This window comes from Neovison vison, chromosome 13, assembly GCF_020171115.1.
Source record: "Neovison vison isolate M4711 chromosome 13, ASM_NN_V1, whole genome shotgun sequence".
Taxonomy (NCBI): Eukaryota; Metazoa; Chordata; class Mammalia; order Carnivora; family Mustelidae; genus Neogale; species Neogale vison.
Window position 1 is genome coordinate 96,118,834 of NC_058103.1, and position 26,996 is coordinate 96,145,829.

At 41.9% G+C, this 26,996-nt stretch overlaps 1 protein-coding gene across 2 annotated transcripts; it reads right to left on the reverse strand.

The window, feature by feature from the left end:
- Positions 1-8,014: 8,014 nt before the first annotated feature.
- TTC5 (tetratricopeptide repeat domain 5) lies at positions 8,015-25,599 on the reverse strand. Of its 2 annotated transcripts, XM_044230884.1 has the most exons (10): positions 25,536-25,599; positions 21,781-21,913; positions 20,111-20,322; positions 19,599-19,749; positions 18,452-18,543; positions 16,286-16,342; positions 15,588-15,734; positions 15,190-15,404; positions 11,377-11,521; positions 8,015-8,641 (listed from the first exon to the last, which is right to left on the reverse strand). In XM_044230884.1, the coding sequence occupies exons 1-10, from the start codon at positions 25,584-25,586 to the stop codon at positions 8,522-8,524; spliced, it is 1,323 nt and encodes a 440-aa protein (XP_044086819.1). In that variant the 5' UTR covers positions 25,587-25,599; the 3' UTR covers positions 8,015-8,521. The 2 variants fall into 2 exon arrangements, with proteins under 2 accessions (XP_044086819.1, XP_044086821.1); XM_044230886.1 differs by lacking the exon at positions 11,377-11,521.
- Between the last annotated feature and the right edge of the window lie 1,397 nt (positions 25,600-26,996).

Here is a 26,996-nt window from a genome sequence, read left to right on the forward strand (position 1 = left end):
CTCAGCAGGAAGCCTGCTTCAAACCCTCCCTTTCCCCCTGTTTGTGTTCCTTCTCTCACTGTGTCTCTATCAAATAAATAAAATCTTTTTTTAAAAATGTCAAATGCTGGCTCTGTGGCTTACTAGCTTATAAACTTGGACAAAGTTACTATTATGATCATTATTATTAAGAAGTTTTAAAATGGGGAAAAAAGATTTCAACTATTGAGAAAATAATTCAACTATTGAGAAAATAATGAAAATAGTAATTCATTGTAGGGATGCCTGTATGTCTCAGTGGGTGAGCAACTGACTCTTGATTTGATTCAAGTCATGATCTCACCATTATGAGACTGAGTTCCATGTTGGGCTCTGCATTCAGCATGGAGTCTGCTTGAGATTCTCTCTCACACTCTCTGGTCCTCATCCCCACTCACACATGCACACATACTCAATCTTCCTGTCCAAAAAAAAGGGGGGGGGGCGCGCCTGGGTGGCTCAATGGGTTAAAGCCTCTGCCTTCGGCTCAGGTCATGATCCCAGGGTCCTGGGATCAAGCGCCGCATCGGGCTTTCTGCTCTATGGGGAGCCTGCTTCCTCCTCTCTCTCTCTCTCTGCCTGCCTCTCTGCCTGCTTTTGATTTCCGTCTGTCAAATAAATAAATAAAATCATTTTAAAAAATAAAAATAAAAAACCATTGCAATAATCAGACAAGAAATGCTGAACTACTGAATTAAGATAATACAAATGGAAAGAAAATAAATGAGATATTTAGGAGGTATGATTAACATATCCAATGACAGACTGCATATAAGAAATGAAGAAGAAACTGTCAGACTTCACACATGTGAGGTCAGCTGCTAATATGGAGACAACAGCGGTGGATGCCAGAGATAAAGAGTTGTGTTTCAGAGATTTTGGATTTAAAGTGTCTGTGGCACATACAGCCTAGTAAGCTGGTATAATTTTATCACTAGTGCTTAGAGAAACCATCTGGAAATAAAGATTTGGGAAAATTGGTAATTCATTTGGTAATTGAACACATAGCTCTGAATGAAACAGTGAAAGCAGAATGTTTCAAGGAAGAGAAGCCGCAGGCCACAGGTAGAACTCCTAAGGACACCATTGTTTAAATATGGGAAGAGGAAGTGTACATGCAGGAAGTAGGACTCAGGAAGATTCTGACCTCACACCAGGGCTATGCTCATCCACAAATCAGAAACAGTGTTTATATTGGCAGCGTTCACTGCACTCATGGTTATTCTCTCAATTGAGCACTCGGCGTTTTGTTTCACCTCAGTTCTTCCCCTAATCACTGTAATTAGGCCTCTTTTCCATCCCCTGCAGAACCTAGCTGTAAGCTTCAACTTCTGCAACCCTTGGAGGATCCTCCTCCTGGCAGTTCCGTGTTGGATTGCACTGTGTCAGCCTGCTGAGCTAGAACTACATTTCCAAGTATCCTCTGCCCTTCACAGTTCTGGTTTGGAGTGGGCCAAAAGAAAGCAATTTTCACAAGACCTACAAGGTGGAAATCAATCAGTAGTCATTACTCCGAAGGTCGTTGTGGCTAGAGGTGGTGACAGACACAGAGGTGTCAACAAGTTCCAATTTGTTCTCACTCTCCCCTACTCTGCCCTGCTCTTCTTTATAACGGACAGGCAGGCCAGTGGTGGGCAGGCCATGCAGACTGTGTTTACAGTGGAATAGCCTCCCAAAGACACCTCCCTAACTTCCCTCTGCAGTCCCATTTCAGGGGCTGGTTGTGCTTGGCTTCTCTGACTAGCTGGGGACTCCTAACTTCCTCCTGCCCTCTGACAAGTGTAGAAGGTCTAATTTGTATGATAAACCCTTTACCCCTTAACTCATAAACGTTCTGCTCCCAATTAAACCATGGACTGATATATTCCATCCTCTAATTCCCTAATTTTGACCCCTATATTCCATATTCTGATAAAGAATAGCACAATTTCCACTGAGTCTCTCTCTTTTTTTCAAGATTTTATTTATTTGTCAGAGAAAGAGAGAGAGAGAACACAAGCAGGCGGAGGGAAAAGCCTCCTGGGCAAGAAGCCCAATGCAGACTCAATCCCAGGACTCTGGGATCATGACCTGAGCCAAAGGCAAATGCTTAGCAACTGAGCCACCCAGGTATCCCTCCGATTTCTTTGAAAGGCTAGAGACCACATTGACCTACAAGAAGAGCAACTACCAGAGCAGGAGCCCTGCACTATAGGCTCTTCACTCCAATAGAATACAGTTTCAGCATTATTATTATTCTGCATACAATGTGTCAGCACCCTCTATATTAGTTGAATATGTCCTTCATTCCTAATCCACCATCTATCCAGCCAGCCAGCTATCTGTCATTGAGTCAGGCAATGTCTAATCCTCCGAGGTATGTGATAATGTCTAAAGCTCAAAGGTAAGTATGAATTCGTGTCTATCCTTAAAAAGTTCAAACTATATAACCAAATATCTCTAACACAATAAAACATATGCCATATAATATAGAATGTACAAAGTGCTGTATCATTTCCTAAACATACGCTCCTAACTTTTTAATATGGTTTCCTCAGTCCTGGATGTCCTCTGTTACATTTCACATCAAATTCATAAGTAATGGGGCGCCTGGGTGGCTCAGTGGGTTAAAGCCTCTGTCTTCAGCTCGGGTCATGATCCCGAGGTCCTGGGATCGAGCCCCGCATCAGGCTCTCTGCTCAGCGGGGAGCCTGCTTCCTCCTCTCTGCCTGCCTCTCTGCCTTCTTGTGATCTCTGTCTGTCAAATAAATAAAATCTTTTAAAAAAAAAATTCATAAGTAACTAACAAATATTTTGTTAAAATATGCTTAATATCTGTATGTTGGCTAATTGAATTTAAATTTTAAAAATGTTCAATATCACAGATAAAGTAATATAAATTTAAAAGAATGAAGTGTCATGTTGCCTATCAGATATAAAAACCATACACCACGTTATGAATAGCCATTCTTATAACAGTTGGGAAGGGAGAAAATCAATAGTATGAAGATACAAATAAAATTAATAAAATGGAAAAAACTACAAAATACGGGGGTAAACAAAGTCAAGTTCTTTCAAGATTTGTAAGAGACAAACTGCTGAAAGAAAAGATACAAAGTACCAATAAACAATATCAGTGGAGAAAAAGAGAACAAAAATTCTCATACCACAAAGAATAAATAAATAAGGAACATAGTACAAATAATTTGGTAAATTTGAAAACTTAAATGAGGTGGATAAATTACTAAAAAATATAAAACATCACAATAAAATCAAGAGAATAAGAAACATTAAAGACTTTAAATCAGTAGTTAATCCTTCCATTAAAAAATGCCATGTGGTAGAAGACATGAATAGACATTTTTTCCATAAAGACATCCAGATGGCTAACAGACACATGAAAAGATGCTCAACATCACTCATCATCAGGGAAATACAAACCAAAATTACGGTGAGATATCTCCTCACACCTGTCAGAAAAAAATTAACAATTTAAGAAACATATGTTGGTAAGGATGCAGAGAAAGTGGAACAATTTTGCACTGTTGGTGGGAATGCAAACTGATACAATCACTCTGGAAAACAGTATGGAGGTTCCTCAGAAAGTTAAAAATAGAGCTACCCTACACTCCAGCAATTGCACTACTAGGTATTTACCAAAGGATACAAACACAGTGATTCAAAGGGGCACCTGCACCCCAATGTTTATTGCAGCATTATCAACAATATCCCAACTATGGAGAAAGCCCAAATGCCCATCGACTGGAGAATGGATAAAGATTCACACATACACACACACACACACACACACAGAGAGAGAGAGAGAGAGATTTCTCAGCCATAAAAAAAGAATGAAATCATGCCACTTGCAACAATGTGGATGGAACTAGAGGGTATTGTGCTAAATGAAATAAGTCAGTCAGAGAAAAACCAATATCATATGATTTCACTCACATCTGGAATTTAAGAAACAAAACAGATGAACAGAAGGAAAGAAAAAAAAAATGGAGACAAACCATAAGGGACTCTAACTAGAGGACAAACAGGGTTGCTGGAGGGGAGGTAGGTAGGGGATGGGCTAGATGGGTGATGGGGATTAAAGAGGGCACTTGTTAGGATGAGCAACGGGTGTTATACATAAGTGATGAATCACTAAATTCTACACCTGAAACCAATATTACGCTATAACTGGAATTTAAAAAACTAACTAGAATTTAAATAAAAATATGAAACAACAACAATGAAAAAAGTCAGGTACTGATAATTTTATATGCAAGTTTTACCAAGAAAAAGATAAACTGATTTAAAATAAACTTTTCAGGATGCCTGGGTGGCTCAGTGGGTTAAGCCGATGCCTTCTGCTCAGGTCATGATCCCAGGGTCGTGGGATCAAGTCCCAAATCGGGCTCCTTGCTGGACAGGGAGCCTGCTTCTCCCTCTGCCTCTGCCTGCCACTGTGCCTGCCAGTGCGCTCGCTTTCTCTCTCTCTCTGACAAATAAAGTCTTAAAAAATTAAAATAAACTTTTCAAATAAACATGTAGAAGAAATCCTCTTTACTCATTGTATGAGGCTAGCATATGTTTCATATCAAAACAAGACTAAAGGCACCTGGGTGGTTCAGTGGGTTAAGGCCTCTGCCTTCGGCTCATGTCCTGATCGGCTCGCATCAGGCTCTCTGCTCAGTGGGGAGCCTGCTTCCCTTCCTCTCTCTCTGCCTGCCTCTCTGCCTACTTGTGGTCTCTGTGAAACAAATAAATAAAAATCTTTAAAAAAAAAAAAAAAACAGACTAGATTATGTGCTTTTTATATACACTTGATCTTAGATTCTACACCTGTTTTGAGTATTTGCCATGAAAAGGTGTTATAAATTTTCCAATGCTTTTTCTGCATTTATTGAGAAGGCAAATAATTTTTCTCCTTTAATCTGCTAATGTGGGAAGTAGAACACTCCACTTTCAATTAATAAACCAAACTTGCATTCTTGGTACAAACCTTCCTTAGTCAGGATATAAATTTTTGTATATATTGCTGGACTCACTGGCATACTATTTAGGATTTTATATCTGTGGGTCTCGAGTGAAATTTATTAGTTTGTGAGTTTACCCTTTTTATTAAATATTGAAAATATTTCCTTTAAGTATAGAAACAAGACCAGGATGCTTGTATTCAGCATCACTTGTATTCGGCATACTGGAGTCATAACTACACAAAAAAGAAAAGGTAACATGTAAAAGGACTGGAAAGGAAAATACAAAACAGTCATTATTTGTATGTTGAAAACCCAACAGAGACAACAAATTATTAGAATGAGAGATTCTGAAAAGGTCACAGCTATTAAAAATATATAAAACAGCCAGTTGAGGACGCCTGGGTGGCTCAGCCGGTTAAGCATCTGCCTTCAGCTCAGGTCATGGTCCTAGGATCCAGCCCTGTGTCAGGCTCCCTACTCAATGGGAAACCTGCTTCTCCCTCTCCCTCTGCAGCTCTCCCTGCTTGTGCTCATGCGTGCTCTCCCCCTCTCTCGCAAATAAATAAGTAAAATCTTGAAAAAAAAAAAAAAGCCAGTTGTATTTCTATTCCCACACATAGCAAATGTAACTTTTTTAAAATGACACTATTTACAATAGCACTGAATACTATATAGTATTTAGGAATAAATTTAATAAAATATATATAAGAGGTGCCTGGGTGGCTCAGTTGGTGAAACGACGGCCTTTAGCTCAGGTCATGATCCTGGAGTTCCAGGATGGAGTCCCCCATCAGGCTCCCTGCTCTGCAGGAAGTCTCCTTCTGTCTTTTACCCTTCCCCCTCTCAAGCTCTCTCTTTCTCTCTCTCAAATAAAATCTTTAAAAAAAATAAAATATATATAAGACTTTCCTGGAGAAAGTATATAATTATATTGAAAGACATTGAAGAAGACTTAAATAAATGAAGAAAATCATGGATAAGAAGATTCAAAGTTATAAAGATGTCTCTTTTCCTAAACTGATCTATATATGGAATGCAATCCCTCCCTCTGCCCATTTCCCCTCCCCCTCTTCTCATTAACTCTTTCTGGGCGGTGTGGGGGATAAGTAGCTCCAGGTGGTGATGATGCGGTTGGTCTGGGGACCAGTCTTTTGAGAACAATTGCTATTAAAAAAACTCTTACACTTACACATTCAGGACAACATGTGCAGAATATTAATAATGTGCTACCCTGACAACAAACCCAAACATCCTTGAACAGTAGGATGACTAAACTGTGGTACAATCATACAAGGAAATATTTTCCAGCTGTGAAAACAAATGAGCTCATGGAGAGGCACACAAGGGGTTCTAAGATACTAGGGATGTTCTAGTTTATAAGCCAGGCGGACATTTTCACAGGTATTCTAATTACTCTCTAAACTACGTACACATTTGCATACTCCCCTAAACATGTACTTCATCTTAAATCTTTTAAGTTCTGTTTCACTCTACTGTAGAGGTCGCTCTTAGTCAAACAGGCTTGAGCTTGAGAAGGTAGAGAGGCCCACGGCCACCCCCAGGGCCCATCCGGCGCCCTACCTCAAAATCTCCATAGGTCCTCACTGACCAATGTGCTACTCACAACCAGGCACAGTTACGGAAAAACGGGAGAATTCCATGGGCCGCATGACCTCCTCACCTTCTCCCTTTAAATACAGCCCCACCCACAGCCTCGAGGCAGACAGCCCCTCCTCTGCCCTCCTGCCTGCTGCTCCCTAGTGGTGTAGTCAATAAACTTCTCTCCTTTTCTGCCTCAGGTTATTCTTTCACCACCTGCGCCACCAGCTTCCAACCGATGGCCGCCCCACATCTGGGGGCCCCCATCCAATGAAAACACCCCATTTAGGCACATTTTTCCACTGTCTGGTCCTAACACCAAGTATGCAAAATCACACCCAGGACTTAGGTAAAAGGGCAAGTGTGACTGGCTCTCATCTCACTACTGACTCGAATGCACACACATCACACCACCCCCACAACCTCCCCAGTTGCTTTCAGCCTTTTCTCAACGCATTTTACATCCCTTCAAAGTTCCTGATTGCTCTCCCATGACTGTAGGTCTCAAAATCAACGCCCAGAACTGCACACAAAACTCCACGTGTGGGCTGTGTTGAAAACTCCCTGGCTACTAGATTCACTGGTACAGTCGGAAAACAGAGCTTTTTGCAACTGCGCACATGAACTACTCATACTAATTTTATCTACTAAAATTCCCAGTAAGTTTTCGCACATGATATTAAAGAGACACCTATGAAGTTGGCCTTTTGGGACCAAAACAATAACTTCAAGCTTTTATCTTAGATTCACCCCTTGTAACTTCTTCAGTTTTATCATCCATTATTATCATCCATTTAGCTTATTTTTATCACCCATTCTCTGAGCAGTCCTCTGAGTTTTATATTCTTTATAAAATGAATGAGTCACCAATGATATTCAAGCCAATGATCAAGAGCTCAACAAGACCGTGGTACCTGAGTGGCTCAGTCAGTTAAGTGTCCCACTTGGTCTTGGCTCAGATCATGATCTCAGGGTCTTGAGATCAAGTCCCAAGTCGGGCTCCACACTCAGTGGGGTCTGTTGCAAGATTCTCTCCCCTATTCCTCCCCCTACCGTCTCCCTCTCAAATAGATAAATAAATCTTGGTGGGGGGGAACTACTACAAAACATATCACTATAATTTAAAGGAACTGAATACCCAGCCCCCTCTGGTCTTGCAGCCCAGTAACACTATTAGAATAATATTACTGTCATCTTGTACCAGGGTGAGGGCCACCCCTAGGGATGACAGAAGGGTGAAATGGTAGGAACTTATTTCCCAGTGACTTTGTGGGGTTACCATTCCTGCCTTGGGCTGCCTGTTGTCAGGATTCTTTTAACTGGGAGAGAAATGAACTATTTTATGTGAAGAAAAAAAAGGGTGGTGTGGAGTGGCAGGGGAGAGTACAGATTGAAGTGATCCTAAAACCAAAATCCAAGCTTGGAGAGAATAAAGCCAAACTACAGTATTATTTTTCTCCAAACAAATTTAATTCTGTTCTAGCCCCAAAGAAGGGGAAGAACCTAAAGTTTAAAAATAAAAATAAAATAAAAATTGAAAAAAAAAAAAACCAAGCCATTAAAAAATTAAGCCCCCTCCCGAGCAATAAATACTGAAATGATATATACACATGAGGCTTAGGAGGGAGGCAAGAACAAGAACCTTGGGAACACCATCCCATGGCAAGATCCCACACTTCTACCAACTCCATGCTCTTTGCCTAAAACACAGAAGAGCAATGAAAGAGGCTGCAGGGATTACACCAAGGAGTGTGTGGCCTCAGGGAGAGCTTGAACAGGATAAAAGGAGGAAAATAAGAGACACACAGTGTCTCACAGGGCAGAGGAAAGGAAAAGTCATCATCTCAAACATCCCCCGCGGCCTGGCTGAGTCACGGGGTGTAGGTGGTCCAGTTGCTAAGTGCCCGTGAGCTTCTCCTCTCAACCCGACTCCTTAGCATGCAAGTCAGGTAAGGTTATTCACACTGGGGCCGAGATGCCACTGTGGCAGCAGCCTGACTGCTGGAGCCCTGAGGCTTCCCATTCACCACCAGCAGGAGGGGTGTCTCCACACGAACACTGGAAAAGGAATAGTCCTAGAAAAGACAAACACACAGAGGCTTGTTACAGATCCTAAGATGGAAGCAACTTCAGCACAGGAATACACCAGTGGGGCTTTCTCCCCATTCCTTCCCCCTCAGGACATACACCCTTACCTCTATCTCACATTAAAGAAACAAAGCTGAGCTAGCAAAGGGGTGTCATTTTCCCCAAGTTTTCAATCTTCAGAAGGAAAATCTGGGGAAAGTAACACGCCAGTAATACCACTACAAGAATGGAACAATTCTCTGAAAAAAGACAGGTTCCGGCAAACAGCCTAGCGAAAGGGCACCACCACCAGCTCTCACAGAATCTGCCCTTCCTGTTGTTTCCTGACAAAACCAGATACACAGAGGGACACTGGGCGGGCTCAGTCAGTGGAGCATGAGACTCCTGATCTCTGAGCTGTGAGTTCGAGCCCATGCTGGATGTAGAGCTTACTTAAAAATAAAATCTTAGGGGCATCAGAGTGGCTCAGTCATTAAGCATCTGCCTTCAGCTCAGGTCATGATCCCAGGGTCCCAGGATCAAGGCCCACATCAGGCTCCCTGCTCGGTGGGGAGTCTGCTTCTCCTTCTCCCTTCCCCCTGCTTGTGTTCCCTCTCTCACTGTGTATCTCTCTTTCAAATAAATAAAATCTTTTAAAAAAATAAATAAAATAAAATAGAATCTTAAAAACAAAAACAAAAACCCAGATACACAGAGCCACCAGTAAAAATTCTGAGAAACTCTAAGTTCAAGTGTTTGTAAGGCCCGAAATTAATCTGCCAAATATAAATTCGAGTTACCTCTCCTTTTGCATCAGCAGGAAGAAACAGAATGTGTAGTTTAGACATTCTTCTAATAACAGAAAAGAGAGCTCCCTTTACCAGTTCAAATGTATTTTAAGTTATAAAACATGTTAAAAAAAGATCTTTATCCAAAAAATACTTTCCCACCAGGAGTGTGAAGGCAGCCCTTTTAAGTCAAAGTAATGAGGTGAATTAAATCAAAATTTTTTTAACATCCTAACAGGAATATGGGCAATAACCAAAAAAAAAGAAAAAGAAAAAAAAAAGCTGACTTATAAAAGGAATATAAATAGTCAATAAACAGCTGATAAAATGTCCAACCTCACCAATAATCAAGAAACCAAAGCAAAACAATACTGATGCTGTATTTTTCATGTAAAAGCAGCATATAATGTTTCAAAGGTTTCTCCCCAGAGCTGAGAAAACTACAAAGAAACACTCACTCACATCTACTGTTCGTAAGAACTGGTAAGACATTCCAAAAATTAACTTGGCAATATGTAGCAAAAGTCCTAGAATTCTGCATACCCTTTAGAGCCAGAATTCAACCTTAAAATTCATTTAAGTAAATAATCCTGAATACAAACAGATACAAATTTTTTCACTACAGTGCCTTTATGACAGGGAAAAATTAGAAATAATCTATATCTGGGGGCAGTGTATTTTTTCTGTAAATGGCCAAGTAACAGTTTAGGCTTTACGGGCTCTACAGTCTCTGTCACAGAACTATTCAACTCGGACACTGCAAAAAGCAGCCACAGACAATCATGAACAAATGAGCGTGGCTAGGTTCCAAAAAAAATAATTTGTGGACACTGAAATATGGATTTTCTGAATTTTCAGGTATCACCAATTATTATTCTTCTTCTTCCAATTGCTTTTATTTGAAAATACAGACACTATTCTTGTCTCACAGGCCATATGAAACAGGCAGGGAGCCAGATTTGGTCAATAGGCCACCAGCTGTCAACCCCTAATCTAAATGTGAAAAATGGTTAAACAGCGACTCGTGTAAGATTTCTGTGATGATGAAATGAGCCAGTACAGGCAAAAAAGCTCTTAACCCAGCATCTAGCAGTCAGTTAAGTTTTCAGTAAATGTTAACTATCATCATCGTCCTTATGACCACCTCTGCGTGTCCATTTAAAACAATGTTGTAGAATATGTAAAAACACAGGAAATGTTCACAAACATTACATATACTATTCCGCTTTTTTAAAATATACATATGAATGTGCATGTACAGATTTATGAAAAAAAAGACTGGAGGTGTACAGACGAAACCATGAACAGTAATAACATCTGAGTGATAATATTTTGGTCCAGTTTTTAAAAAATTTTTGTTGAGATAACTGGCATCTAACATTGTGCAAGTTTAAGGTGTAAACATGCTTATTTAATGAATTTATATAATGGAATCTGATGACCACCACGGTGCTAGCTAACACCTCTATCGTGTCATGTAATTATCATTGCTTTTTTTGTCATGGGAACAATTAAGATCTAGTCTCTTGGCAGCTCAGAAGTATATAATACCATGTTGTTGTCTGTAATCACTGTACTATGCATTAGGTCTCCAGGACACATTTATCTACTGCAAGTCTGACCCTTAAACAATATCTCCCTAATATGCCCACTCCCACAGCCCCTGGCAACTACAACTGTAGTCTCTGTTCTCCTAATTTCAGCTTTATTACTTTCCACAGAGAAGTGATATCATACAGTATTTGTCTTTCTCTGTCCAGTCCTTTTTTAAAATTCTTTTTGTTTACCAGTAGTTTCCCTTTTTAGTAAAAAAAAAAAAAAAATTACATGTATACATACGTATACACACATATATATACATATATAAGCATTATTTTACATATTTGTTAAAGCAAATAAACTCGGCCCCACTTTCAGAGCCTATGAGCTGGGAACAAATCCTGGCCATCACTCACTTTTCCTTTGTGCTGAATTTGGTGAAGCCGGAGGTTGGGCTCGGGAATGGCTACAGAGTCCCCAATGAGCACTCCCCAACTCTGCACCATGTTATACACCATCACTGCATAGCAAGGTCCATCTGAATCTACCAGGCCAAATGTACTGCCAGGTTAAGATGGGTTAAGGGAGGGGTGGGGAGGAAAGTGGGCAGGAAAGAAGAGCAAAAACAGTGGTTTTAAAATACCAACAAAATAAACAAATGCTTTCTCAGTTACTTAGAACACTTATGACAGGTAACCATCATCCACAATGCACATCTGAGTCCTCATTTTTCATACATATATAATATCTTTGATAAAGGTTACGCACAAGACTCATCAGTCACTTTGCCACACACTTGAGATGTATGCACGCTAGGACCATTCAACAAATACTAATAATGAACCAGCTCAAAATGAGGCAGCTGCAACTTTATTCATGGTCTATCAGTTTAACCATCATAACCTTCCAATTCTCTAAGCACCACCACCAATGTCACTGAATCCCACAAACTTTCAGTGATTACCCATCATGTGTCAAGCTTTGTGCTTAGTAAGAAGACACTGATCCAGCTGTGAGTAAGCTTACAGTCTAGCAGGAGTCAGACACTTAAACCGTCACTTACAAGACAAGTGTGAGAGGTGCTAGAATAGTTTCTCCCTCATGCTGAGTTCAGTGAGGCCAAAGGTGGGACCATGGAAACCCAGAGGAGAAAGCAGGGGAGATTTCCTTGAGAAGGAGAGCCTCAAATGGAATGTAAAGGATGAAAAATTATCTGGGTTACAAAAAGAAAACTAATCCTCAGTATGAATAGAAAACCTCTGGGGGGATGGGAATAGGGATTACCTAGGAACACAAGAGAACTTTCTGAGGTGCTGGTAAGTAATGCGCTCTATCTTGACAGGTGTTTGGGTTACATAGATGTATGTTAGTCAAAATTTAGCAAATGTACACTAAGACTTGTATATTTCATTCTACGTAAATTTTACATAAAAAGAAGAAAACTAAATACTGAACTCTAGTTAATGATTACATGCTTAAGTATTTAGGGGAAAGTATGTTGATCTTTGCAATTTACTCTGCAATGCTCCAAAAATAAGATGGATTAATAGATTAATAAGGGGACATAGAGATACATGAGGAACCAAGTAAGGTATTAGTGGTAGAATATGGGTGGTTGGGTATGCAGATTTTTTTTTTTAAGATTTATTTATTTGTCAAAGAGAGAGAGAGAGAGCACAAGCAGATAGTGGCAGAGAAAGAAGCAGGTTCCCCATTGAGAAAGGAGCCCGATGTGGGACTCGATCCCAGGACCCTGGGATCATGACCTGAGCTGAAGGCAGCCACTTAACCAACTGAGCCACCGAGGCGTCCCTGTTCACTGCAAAATTCTTTTAATTTTGCTGTGTTTGAAAAGTTTAAAATAAAATGTCGGGGGGGGGGGGAATGTGAGTTGTATCAAGAAGGAAATGGCATCTAACATTGTGTTGCTTCTCTACACTGTGAAAATATTTCTCCGCACTGTGGAGCACTGGACAAAAAACAAGGAGTCCAAAGACCTGTCTGGAGAAGCAATAAGGGGCTACATTGTGTCCACAGAGACAGGGCGGTGGGGGAATGTATTGGACTTGATGAGTGCCATAATGCATGAGAATGGAGAATTCCAGAACAACTTCCAGAAGTCTTAATTAAGTGACTGAGCAGAAGTGCACCACTGATTGACAAGGAAGTCAGGGTGGAGAAACAGTTTAGAGAGAAAGAGAAAGCAAGCAATTTTGGACATAGTGAGTTATACATTTCTGTTGGGAGCCCAGAGGCAGCTGGATATAGGAATTCAAAACTTAGAAATGAGGCTTGGACTGGAGATACACCTGTGAGCATGGTGGGGGCAGCCACAGCCTTGGATTTATACGACATCACCAAAGGAGAGGACCTCTAAAGATGGGAAAGAACTGGGGCTCATGCCACCACTTGGTACATCCAAATTCATAACCAACACGCAAGCAAGCCCAGCACTCTGCTAGTGAATCCAATCAAAGCCTCAGAACCCTCTACACAGTATGCTAGGCAGCCACTGCTAAGCGATAGAAGCTGGCACCTATTTGCCATCCTGGTAAAGGGAGAAAAGAGGAAAGGACAAAAACAGCATCCTTCTGGACTTAACATTTAGAGGTTAAGAAAAAGAGAAACCGAGGAGTGATAAAATATTTCCTCGAGATCCCCTAAAATCCACATTTGTCCATCTCCCCTTCTCATTCCTCTCAGTTTTCAGGTCTGCTCTAGTTAACTAAACTTTTCTCTACTACTTTCTTGCTCTTCAACTCGTGCATCTCTAGAGAATGCCATGGAGAAAGTTCAGGCATGTAACAGGATGTATTTGGATTTGGATGAAGCAGAAGAGATATGAAAAGGAACAGTGAGAAGAAGTCAAAATGTTGTAAAGCCATGTAGTGGAAGCCACTGGACCAAACACTGGTGATGCTAGACAAAATAAATCCAGTAGAAAACAAAAAAAGGAAACCAGTTAATGAGGGATCAGAAAGTAAGGGTAATGACATAGACTAAACTGTAGTTTTTCAAGAGTTAAAAATTTTCTAAGTGAAGGACACCTGGGTGGCTCAGTCAGTTAAGCATCTGCCTTCATTCAGCTCAGGTCATGATCACAGCGTCCGAGGATGGAATCATGCATTGGGCTTCCTGCTCAGCGAGGAGCCTGCTTCTCCCTCTCCCTGTGCTTGCTGCTCCCCCTGCCTGTGCTCTCTCACTCTCTCTCTGACAAATGAATAAAATCTTTTAAATAAATAAATATCTAAGTGCCTAGATGGCTCAGTCAGTACAATGTTTGACTCATGACCTCGGGGTTATGGGTTCAAGCCCTGCACTAAGAGTGTACAGATTACTTAAAAATAAAATCTTTTTTTTTAAACTATTTTTTTTTAATTTATTTATTTGACAGACAGAGATCACAAATAGGCAGAGAGGCAGGCAGAGAGAGAAAGGAAGAGAAGCAGGCTTCCTGCTGAGCAGAGAGCCTGATGCGGGGCTCCATCCCAGGATCCTGGGATCATGACCTGAGCCGAAGGCAGAGGCTTTAACCCACTGAGCCACCCAGGTGCCCCAAAAATAAAATCTTTCAATGAGTCACTGAACACTGTATCAAAAACTAACAGTGTATTATGTTTGCTAATTGAACATAATAAAAATAAATAAATAAATAAAAATCTTTAAAAAATACATATTTTCTGAGAGAATGTTCTTAACTCATTCTCTCTGCTAGACTGTAAGCACCTTCACTTGGATCCTTTACATTTCACTCCCTACCACACATATACCAGATGCTCAATAAATATTTATTGAATAACATCTAAGACTATCTCCCCATCAGGCCTTAAATTCTAACTTAAAGCTAACCTTCCAGAACTGCCTAGGTATACCTAAGTCCCAACAGGACTGAAAACTCTCCCTCTTCCAACTTCTGGGATCATGAAAACACAAAGAGGCAGGAGAATTTCTAGGTTTTCAATACTAAAAACAGTATTCAAATTTCAGCTATGGATGCAGGACTCCAGAGCACCAAGATCTGGAGGGAAAAAAAAAACAGGTGATGACAAAATCTATGGAGAGATCTGTGAAACATCTCCTAGATAATACCTGCTCATGGACAGTCAGAAAGCGAAGCAGAATGCACTAACCTGTGACCACCAACAACTTCCTCACTGTCAGAGAAGGGCCAGGAAGTAAGACCCATTAGTTCAAAAGAATGAAAAAGAGGAAAGGCAAGAGAAACTCACAAGGGGACTTTCTCCTCTGTGGTGAGGCTGAACACCACCTTTCCTAGGACCACGGCACCACTGTTCATCCCAGGCTGTAGGGCACTCAGTGGCTTGAGCTCCAGGGTCAATTTCTGCCCAGAGGCTGACTGGTAGCGCCCATCGCCACAAGGGCCTAGATGGGCTGGGCGCAAGCTTCCCAGCATGCTCTGCAACTTTTTGGTCTTCACCTTTCCCTGCAAAAAAAAAAAAAAAAAAGAAAAGGAAAAAGATAAAAAGCTATAAACTAGTCACTCACTGTGAGAGTCTACTCCTACCCACTTCTGTAGATAGAGTCACTACGAATGAAGCCTATTTTATTCTTATCGTATTGACCCCCAGGAGAAGAAAAGCAGGATCCAGCCTTTTGACACCTTTACCTTGCTCTCAAGGAGGCTGGTTAATCTATTCAGGAATTCCAGAAGTTGCTGCTCTCGTCGCTGGGGCTCTGGCCAGGCAGGGTCCAGTGCTGCAGCCCGAGAGAAGCCCTCCAGGGCCTCTCCATAATTCTCTTCATATTTATGTAACTGCACAAAAAGTAAATGAAAACCTCCCAATTACATGTGTATCTAACACAAACTATGCCAGGGGAAGTAACAGCACAATGTGCTAGGAATCTACAGAAATAAATTGTTTTCTTTCTAGTGATTTCCCTGATCTATGAGAAACAGCCTAAGGAAAGAATAATGCTTTACATCCCTCCTCCTGGCTCAGGGGATCACAAATCCTGAAGATGGAATCGTTTCAAAGACGCTAACTTCCAAATTCGAAGCTAGTTACGTTGCATACAGTGGGTCATTCTATTTTTGTATTTATAACGAACATTTCAGAAGAGTCTCCTAAACTGTCCCTCCATCCTCTGGGTACCCTCCTGCCTCCTCGGCCCCCTCCTCTTTCCTGCCATAGACTCCACCAGATCCTAAAGTCAAACTGGGCCAACCCTCCCTCGAAATAATGTGGCTTTTCTCTCATAGTTTGTACTCAGCCCTGTCCCTATGAATACTCAGTTACTGTCCCAGACAAAGACTTAGATGTCACCTAGGTGACTTGCAGATGACCACCACCCCACAGGTCTTACCGTTGCCCTGTTCAGATGAAGATCAGGATTGCTGCAAGCTGTCCTGTCAACCTTCTCCTGTAGCAGGAGAAAAGGATGATCAGTGGATCCTGTCTCATTCTTACGGATGGCCATGCCCAACATAGCCTAGTCCTCTCCCCCTGAAAAATTCGAGTTTCTTCCTTGTCAGAATGTTAACTATACCCACACTGTTATACTGTAACTGGCTGAGTTGTATATTACGTAGTCCCTGACACCTTAAGGAGGTAAGGGTTTGGGGGTGCGTATGAAACTTTGAATATAATTTATCCATGCAATAGTACAAAAATAAACATATAAATGCATTTTAATTAAAAAAAAATTTTAATGGTGATATAATGGTATAAATGAGAAAAGCCTAGAAAAGAAATGTCATCAATTTAATGCGTTTCCTGTGCCCATTAACCCCGCTCCAGATACAGGCAGAAGCGTGTTTCTACATTCAAGCCCCCTTCAAAATCCACTGAAAATCAAATTCTGATTCTCTAATTTAAATAGATGACCAGAAAAACCACATGAAAGTGCAGACAGATGTGAAGAAACTGCTATGTTCATGGCCACGTTCAGCTTATTTTTCTGATTATGTTCATTGCCTAGCACATTATAAAAGTAAAAACAACATGGATTAAAACTGTTTAAATGGGGACACCTGGGTGGCTCAGTCGGTTAAGCTGCTGCCTTTGGCTCAGGTCTTGATCCCAGAGTCCTGGGATTGAGTCCCGCATCGGGCACCTTGCTCGGCAGGGAGCCTGCTTCTCTTTCTGCCTCTGCCTGCCACTCTGCCTGCTTGTGCACGCTCTCTCTCTCTTTCTCTCTGACAAATAAATAAATAAAATCTAAAAAAAAAAAAAAACTGTTTAAATGGTTGGTTCAAACATGTTTAAAAATACAGGTTTGGGTAAAGAAATTAAGAGTTAAAAGCAACAATTTAGTGGAAGCCAAATATAAAATTTTTAAAGAATACACCGTTACTATTTTTGAAAATGTAAACATCCACCAAAGTAAGAGATTAGACTAAAACATTAACTCCTCTGCCTTCAAGTTCCCTGATGAAAAAACGTCAGTCCCTCAACTACAAACATGAACAGAAGGTAGCTATATTCTCTATTCTGTCACACAGAACAAATAAGAAATAGTAAGTTAAAAGGCAATTCTTTATGTCAAGACAAGCAAGAAAGCAAAAAATGAGAGATGAATATGAGGCCCAAATAAAAACTGCTTAGAAGGCCAATGTGAACCTTCTTTTTTTTTTTTAGATTTTATTTATTTATTTGTCAGAAAGAGAGAGAGCGAGAGTGAGCACAGGCAGGCAGAGTCAGAGGAAGAAGCAGGCTCCCCGCGGAGCAAGGAGCCCGATGTGGGACTCGATCCCAGGACGCTGGGATCATGACCTGAGCCGAAGGCAGCTGCTTAACCAGCTGAGCCACCCAGGCGTCCCCAATGTGAACCTTCTTATAAGAAGTAATCAAGAGCTCAAGCCTGAAGGAATTCCCCATGTAAGCGACTGTTGATAGAAAAACAGCCTGAAAGGCCTAAGCAGAACATGAGCTCCACTGGATTGATCCTGAGGAAATGATGCAGAATAAGTTAGACGCTGTTTCCTATTTTAAACTTTCATTTTTAAGTAATCTCTATACCCCACATGGGGCTTAAACTCACAACCCTGAGATCAAGAGTCTCATGCACTACCAGCTGAGCCAGCCAAGTGTCTCCACTGTTTTTGATTTTAGCCTACAGGAAACCCAGAGTCATAGTGTCTTGTGGTTAATTGCAAGATAACACTTCATTTATACTTAAGTATTAGAGCTTTCATTTTTCTTTAAACACATATACAAGTATTAATAAACATTATTTTAATATAGACTTTTTTCCCCACCACAAAAGATGAACACATTGGGATGGGTTCTGGGATTTGGTCATAAGTGCCCGCAGGAAATCCAGGTAGTTCAAAGAGCTATCTAGCACTGAGGCACCCTTTAAGTAGCTGCTAATACCCCAGTTATAAGAAGAAATAAGTCACCCCTGCAGACACAGCTTTGCAAAACCATGCACAGTTGATGCCACTGATTACCGTCCATGTTGCTTGCTAAAGAGCCACAGAGAAGACTGAATGACACTCTTGCTTCTGTTGTGACCATAAATACTTACTGCTTGGGCATAGGCACTGAGGGCTTGCTGGGAGATCTTAGGGTTCTGGCCAGTATTGAAGTAAAGAGAAAGATATGCATTCCCCAGAATATCTGAAAGAGAAACAAATGGATTCTGGTTCCTCGTGTAAGGGGCTTGGAAGTCACCACTCCACCCTGGTGGACTGAAAAACCCACAACTCTTCTTGGATCCATAAGACAGGGAACAACACAGGGCAAACTACTGCTCCTAAAACTGGAGACAGACAGGCAAACATAGGTCCTGTGGCTCACCAGGGCAGAAACTCACGAGGCGCAGGAACCAGTGCTGAGGTAGGAACACCTCAATTGTAACTGACGAAGAGCTGGGGGTTCAATGTGACCAAGTCAGGGAGTCAGAAACTCCCGGGGTCCCAGGCATAAGGATGTCCCCACAATATTGTGAGATTTACCTCCAGAAGCTCAACCAGATTCGTACAGCAAGTATCCAAGAACAATCCCCTTCTTTTCCCTACTTCCAGCAGGGGAAATGGGAGAAAGAACTGTTACGAAATATGCTACAGCACCCTGTTCTTCACGAGGCCTGCTCTCAGAAGAAACTAGCTAACTACAGCCTAACTAACCTAAGGAAGGAAAATTTCCATCTGGCTGTAGCCATCCATATGGGGGAGGGGAGGCACCCAGCTGCAGCCACTCAAGCCACCCTGACCCACCTAAGTAGGGGAAGAACCCTGAGAAACACAGTGGTGAGTCACCTCAGAGCCCAGGTTCAGGATATGACCTATTTTGGTTACCCTCAAAAGACTCTCTGAAAGGTCCCCCATCTGACAGACCCCAGTGATAACACCATATTTATATACTCCAAATTCCACTGGGATAGGGAGGTGAACACAGAGCCAAAGCAGAAACCTGAGCAGACTGCACAAAAGCCCTGCCTTGCTTATGTGGAAACATAAGCGTCCTCTCTTGGACGAAAAGATCCAAGAGTTCCTAGAACCGTGGTTCATCAAAATACCTATCAGGCTTCTTCAAAACAAAGATGCCCAGGCTTGACATTAAAAATCAGACCCAATAGGTGGGCTCCAGAAGATTCTGGCATGTGTGGCCATGTTGAGAACCACTGCTCTAGAAACTTGTGGGACTGCAGGAGATCTTTCAAGAGCACTCACACCAGGAGCGGCCATCGTGGACATCCATCTGCACAGCCAACTTGGCCTGTCGGACACTGTCCATGACATGACGAGAATGTTCATCTCCAGTGTCAGTCCGCAGCTGGCGAAGCACCATGGACAGGTTTTGAAGAGAGACCTTGTTCTTGCACTGCAAACAGAGAAGACACATACACAACCTTCCTGATTCTAATCCCCTTTCCCGATCTTTTCTACCTTAATCTTCGAAATCTAATTTCTCATCTTGATTCTTAGCACTGTCTACAAGGATCAACTTGGCTGTTAATTTTTCTTCACTTCTCTTCTACCCCTGAAACTGATCCCATCATCTTCTTCCTTTCTCCGTCTCTATCCCTGTTTTCCTCAGCCACGTCTGCTCCCCGACTCTTCCTCCCCTCTGATTCCATTCTCCTAGTTCTAGTGCAGTCCTATTCTGGTATTCACATCCTAGGGAGATTCACAGAACCAAAAGAATGTTGGCCTTCCCATCTGTGTTTCCCCAGATGGCTCACATGGGTCAGGGCTCCTGAGAAGCAGGTGTGGGCAGCCGCAATATCGCCTTTCTTCCAGTACACCTCTCCCAGCTGGTTCCAGGCTTCCACCAGCTTGGGCTCCAGCTTCACAGCCTTTGACAGAAGCTCCTCAGCCTTAGGACTGTAGTCTGGAGTCACATTCAGTGCCTTTCCAGTCAGCATCAGAACCTGTGCCTTGCCCTGGACAGAACCTAGGAGGAAGAAGAAAAGAGGAAATTGGAAAAACCCAGGCAGTCTTAGAGAAGACCAGAGCACTCTTCTCAAGAAATAACCTCAGGTCAGCCCCAGGAATGAAATAGTTGAAGAAAATCTTTATGAACAAACCACTTATTGAAAGCCTATCAAGGCAGAGTAGTATGTTAGGTAATGGGGAAACAAAGAAAGTATTATCCCTACCTTGGAAAGGCTTACAATCTAGTGGAGAGGACAAAGCATATTCATGGAAGATTAAAACAACAATGAAAAGGGGCATACGCCAATAAATGGGCTTTACCAAGTGAAAAGGAGGGGCACCTGGGTGACGGTTAAGCATCCAACTCTTGATTTCAGCTCATGTCATGATCTCAGGATCATGAGATCAAGCCCCACATCAGGCTCCATGCTCAGCAGAGAGTCTGCTTGGGATTCTCTCTCTCCCGCTGCCCCTCCCTCACTGACTCCCCACCCCAAACAACATGCTTGCTCACTCTCGCTCCCTCAAATAAATAAATCTTTAAAAAGGTTTTAAAAAGAAGTGAAAAGGAGAAAAGACAAGATCCTCCAGTTAAGAAAATGATGTACACAAAGACAGAGAGGCAGAAACCCATGTGGCATGTTCAAGGGAGAATAGAAAGTCCAACCTGAAAGACACAAAAAGTTCCTCTGTAAGTTAAGTAGTCAGAGATAAGGGTAGAAGAGAAAAAAAAAAAACAAAAAACAAACAAACAAACAAAACCCAAAGAAAAAAATGGTCAATGAGATCTGAATACCAAATTAAGGTGTTTAGACTTCAACCAGTCAATAGTAGGAATCTTTGAATATACTTGAACAAGGAGGCAGGAAAAAATGTAAGATTAAATAAAGGAAGTAATATTTAGAAAGATAATTGCATGATCATTACATATATTAATTTGAAAGTAAAAGAAATTAGAGGCAGAAAGGTCAGTTAAGAGATTAAGGGCTCCTGGGTAGCACAGACAGTTGAGTGTCCATCCAGCTCTGGGTTTCAGCTCAGGTCATGATCTTGGAGTCTTGAGATGGACCCCTGAGTAAGGCTCCACTCAGCCAACAGGGAGTCTCCTCCCCCTCCCCCTTGCCCATCCCCCAACTCACACACTCTCTCTCTCTCTCTCTCTCACACACACACATACACACACACCCTCTCTCTTTCCCCCCTTCTCAAATAAGTAAATAAATCTTTAAAAAAAAAAGTAGTTTAAGGAACAGTTATGTTCTTTTATTTCATGGCATCCGCTATAATCAAACTTTAGAAAACATACTTTAAAGGACTAAAAGGTAGCCATCCTACAGAGGGGCCCTCAGAAGAAATACTTTGTTGTACCATCCTGTAGCAACCACAAATGGGATACAAAAGGGTTTACAGAGGGAGAGCAAAACTCTACCGCATTTCGGTGAAGGGCAGGGGGTTGCGCGCTCCTTGCCACTCATACCCACTACTTCCTCCATCTGCTGCAGGGTCTTCTCCATCTCCTCCCGCACATCCTGTTGCTTCCTTCCAGCATCCTCAACACCATGTGTCTCGAAATAGCACTCTCGAAACGAATACAGCTGATCCACCAGTTCCTGGGAAGCATAAGAATGGTACCATTAAGAGGAGAGAATGCCAGACACGGAAATTGGAAACTGGCTAGCCATACCAGCTCTGTTCTAGAAATACGGATCTGCTCTCTCATTGAGGAATGACACAAGAGGCAAGCAGACAGGTCTCCCAAAATGCCACAGATCATGAAGAAAAGTAGCCAGGTCCCAGACCACTCTCGTGTGGTCCCCTGCCGGTCTCAGCACCATGATGATTGTTTTCTCTCCTTCAGCCCTAGCAAGGCTTCCAGCATGACTAAGCACTTCATGTACCACAGTCAAGAGGAGGGAAACACTTTGCAACTTGAGATAAAACAGAGTTAATAAGGTAATAAGTTTACTGGTCCCCAGAGCATAGAACTTCGAAATGCACCCTTAAAACTGGACTTCCTAACAAAAACAATCCTATCCCTGATTTTTCTTGTACTAGTACCTGACCTTTGCAATGATGATGACCAACACAAGAGAACCATTGCTTTCCACAACAAACAGATCAATTTAAGTTTGAGGATCTTGGTATTTTTATAGGATTTTGTTTCTTTAAATATTTGTGGGTTTTGTTGTTTTGTTTTGTTTTGTTTTGTTTTTGTCAAGTCACCTTCTGGCTCTCTTGCATTTGACCCAAGTAAATGTTCCCTTTCCTACTTTTTTTTAAAGATTTTATTTATTTGTTTCAGAAAGAGAGAGGGCATGAGAGGAGAGAAGCAGACTCCCTGCTGATCAGGGAGTCTGACATGGGACTTGATCCTGGGACTCCAGGATCATGACCTAAGCTGAAGGCAGTTGCTTAACGAACTGAGCCACCCAGGCACCTCCCCCATTTCCTATTTTAAATGCCTCTGTCTCTGAGTCTTCCTGTGACAACAAAGCCTTTCCATTATCTATTCTTTACTGAAACTGACCAGCAGCAGAAATACATAACACAGTTCTCTCACATCTTAACTACCTCTACATCACATCCTAAACCCATCTACCTGTCTCCTTCTCACTAGGACTATCCAGGACTAAATCAGCACCATTACTTGCCTGGACTGCTGCAACAGCTTCTAACCTGGTCATCTTGTTTCTACTCTCTCCCATTCTCCTCATTGTAGTCAGGACGACCTTACAAAAATGTACATCACGTTTCCGTAGTGTAGTGGTTATCACGTTCGCCTCACACAAAAATACACATCACATCACAAACTGTTTTCCACTATAGAGAGAATAAAATCTAACTCCTAATCACAGCCTAGAAGACTGTACGTTCTGACCTCACACTACTATTCACCCTGCCACAAACTTCCTCTCCCTTCACTCTCACATGCTCTCCCTTCTACAATAATTAAGCCACACTGGCTTTCACTCAGTTCCTCAGATCCAGCAAACTCAATCCCACCCTGGGGGTTCATACCTGCTATTCCCTCTGCCTGGACACTCTTTCCCTAGATCTTTGCACACCTCATTCCTCATTATCATTTAGACCTCAGTTCACTATAAACTTCTTAGAGAGGCTCTCCCTGACTACCCAAACTAAAGTAACCACTTCCTCTTCTGCCCACTGTTAATCATACTTATTTTTCTTCATAGTCCCTATCAGCTGAAATTAGGTGGCCTATACAGTAACAGTCTGTTGTTGTCTCCACCCCTAGAATGTAAGCTCCATGAAGGGAGGGTCCTAATCTCCCATCCCCCACGTTCAGAGCTATACCTGAGCGCGACAGCAGGGCTTAGGACGTGACAGGCTCTCATTAAAAAAGTTGATGGAATGGCTTAACGAATCATCCCTGTCTCTAACACCCATGTGCTACACTTAATTTAAAACCCTACCCACAGCAAAGAAAATGGACAGTACCCTCGGTAGTAGCAATTTTTCTCAAATATTCTTTGTGTTATTTTCAGGACTCAGCCCGCAGATTCCGATTTTAGAAGTTTTAGCAGAACCCAAACACCTTTTAACAAGCACCGCAGATGACTGTAATGAAAATGGCCTGTAAAACACACTTTGAGAAATAACCTTTTATGACATTCCTTCTGTCCTAAAATGACAAGGAAATCAAAACATACCACCATTCCCATGGATAGCAGTATCACTATCCTTTTACTCTCCTCTACTCCATTCCCCTATTCCATTCCTGCACCATTCCTGTCCACCCACCCCAATATACCCCAAGGTACTTGCTTAATCCATCTATCACAAATGAGCCCAGGAAAAGAGAGTTCTCAGCAAAACTTGTAACACAATTCCTTTTGCCCTGCAATCAGCATGGCTGTAAATTAGGAATTTTAGTGAGGGTTTCATTGTCTGCTTCTAGTCCTGAAAACGAATGTGCAAAATGAATATTTGGCTTTGTCGTTTTGTTTTGCTGGAGTGAACATTTTTAATAACTTCTTGTCTCATGGAAAAACTAATATATGTAAGTTGCTAAAATTCATGCAAGTACACATAAAAAAAATACAAAGTAAGAAGTTCCTCATTATCTCCCAAACAATCTCAGGGATAACCACTGTTTAGTATACATATACTAACATATATACACAATGCTTCCAATATGGAGCCAGGATTAATTTCAGCCAGTCACATTAGGAATTCCCCAGTCACACTAGGGAACGAAATTAAATTAATCTCAGTCAAGTGGAAGTAAAATAAAGTTCACACTCTAAAAGGTGTTATTATCTTAGTCTCCTCAAAAAAACAAACAAATCTCACCAATGTTTAAACTTTTTCATTACAAGCCTTTAAGCAGGTTATAAACCTGCCACAGGTTTAATGTTTATTCCAGAGGGAGGCATCTGGCCAGCTCTGTCTGAAGGGCATGCGACCCTTGATCTCCGGGTGGTGAGTTTGAGCCAAATGCTGGGTATAGAGATTACTTCAATAAATAAAACTTTTTTAAAAAATAAAAAATAAAAAATAAATTCTAGGCTGTCTTAGAACACAAAGAACTCAGTTTCTGAGGTTTAAGGAAAATCTTGGGTCACTGAAAGAAGGTAAAGAGCAAACATGCAGTTAGTGGCTACCTACCAAGTACAAAAGACTAGTCCTAGACACAACGGCAGTCAACTCTGAACTGGGTGGAATGTGGACCCCTCGGCAGATGCCAAACTGGGATTGCAAGTGTGCAAAAGAATCAAAACTGTGGAGTCCTGAGCGGACTGACCAGGATACTACTGGTGCAAGCTCTTACTCTGCTTGTTGCCCATTTCAAAGCAGGTAAGCAGCGAAGAAATGGCCTTTGTGGGAATCACAACACATGATAATAGCCCCTGCAGATCTACCACACACATGTGTATACTACTTGTGACGGGTGAACGGAGGGAGAAGAAAAACCTCCCTAAGAACGTGCAAGAATAAAGTTAGGAGCAACAAATCCTCTTCCACACGGGACTGGAACTGAGTGTAGTCAGGGCGGCAGCAGGAGGTCCTACCACACGGCAGCGCTCCTCCCCCGGCCCGGGAGGCTCCCCTCTCCCACCGCGGCTGCACCCTCAGGAGTTGTTATAGTAACCGCACTGACACATGCAGCGTCCTGCATGCGCCACGGAATTCGCTGGTACTACATAAACTGGGCTCCCCGCTTCTTCCCGAGTAACAAAGGCACATACAGATTTTAATCTATGGTCCCACCTGCAATTTCTGCAAGACCTGCTTGACTTCCTCGTCTTCATCAGCCATCATTTCCCAGCCACTCTCCGCTTCTCCGCCCCCAACTTTGTAACCACAGAGACTCATACCCACCCCACCCCACCCCGCATCGTGGAGCCAGAGCGACATCTAGGGCACTGGAGGCTTATCTGCATCTGAGTAGAAGAGCTGGTGGATTAATGGGTTTGGTTTGGGGTTTTTGTTTTTGCTTTTTATGTGTCTAGACATTTTTCAATTAAAAAAATACATGGAGTAATTATACATTTAATAAATTAAAATGGCAGTTTCTGATTGCAAGAAAAAAAAAGTTTTCGTATAAGAATTACTATAAAGTTATAATGCAAATACATTTTTTTTTTAAAGATTTTATTTATTTATTTGAGAGAGAACACAAGCAGGCAGAGAGGCAGGCAGAGAGAGAGGAGGAAGCAGGCTCCCTGCTGAGCAGAGAGCCCGACGCGGGGCTGGATCCCAGGACTCTGAGTTCATGACCTGAGCCGAAGGCAGTGGCTCAACCCGCTGAGCCACCCAGTTTTTTAAAGATTTTATTTATTTATTTGTCAGAGACAGAGGGAGAGAGAGCAAGTGAGCACAGGCAGACAGAGAGGCAGGCAGAGGCAGAGGGAGAAGCAGGCTCTCTTCCAAGCAAGGAGCCCGATGTGGGACTCGATCCCAGAACCCTGGGATCATGACCTGAGCCGAAGGCAGTGGCTTAACCCACTGAGCCACCCAGGCGTCCCGCAAATACATTTTTTATTGTGAAGAGGCATAACATTTCCTTTATGGGCAACTTGTCATGTATCCATCGTGTAATATCAAATACATCTGTACTCCCATAAAATAAATATGATTCTTTTGAGGGCAAAAAGCCAAATCAAAGACAAAATTGAGGAAAAACTTGAATAGTAGACTATGAATTCTTCAGAAGACAAAAGCTCTGAGTTTAAATGTCTTTAAACTCCCTAATTCCTGACAGAGTTCTCAGAATATAGTTTCTCAGTTAATGAGTAGCAAATTGACTTACTGGTTAAATTAGCAACTCTGGAGCTTCCTGACAACAGTATAAAATAAGTGGATAATTCGGAGTAACTAGCTTTTGGACTTTAATTTAGTTACTTTGAAACAACATCATTTAGTACCAAATGTTTAAACAGCCATTAGAATTGCTAAACTGTGAAATCAGCATTATTTATATCTGATCGGGTATACAAAAATCATCAATTCTTTTTTTTTTAAAGATTTTATTTTTATTTGTCAGAGAGAGAGAGGGAGAGTGAGCGAGCACAGGCAGACAGAATGGCAGGCAGAGACAGAGGGAGAAGCAGGCTCCCTGCCGAGTAAGGAGCCCGATGTGGGACTTCATCCCAGGATGCTGGGATCATGACCTGAGCCGAAGGCAGCTGCTTAACCAACTGAGCCACCCAGGCGTCCCAAATCATCAAT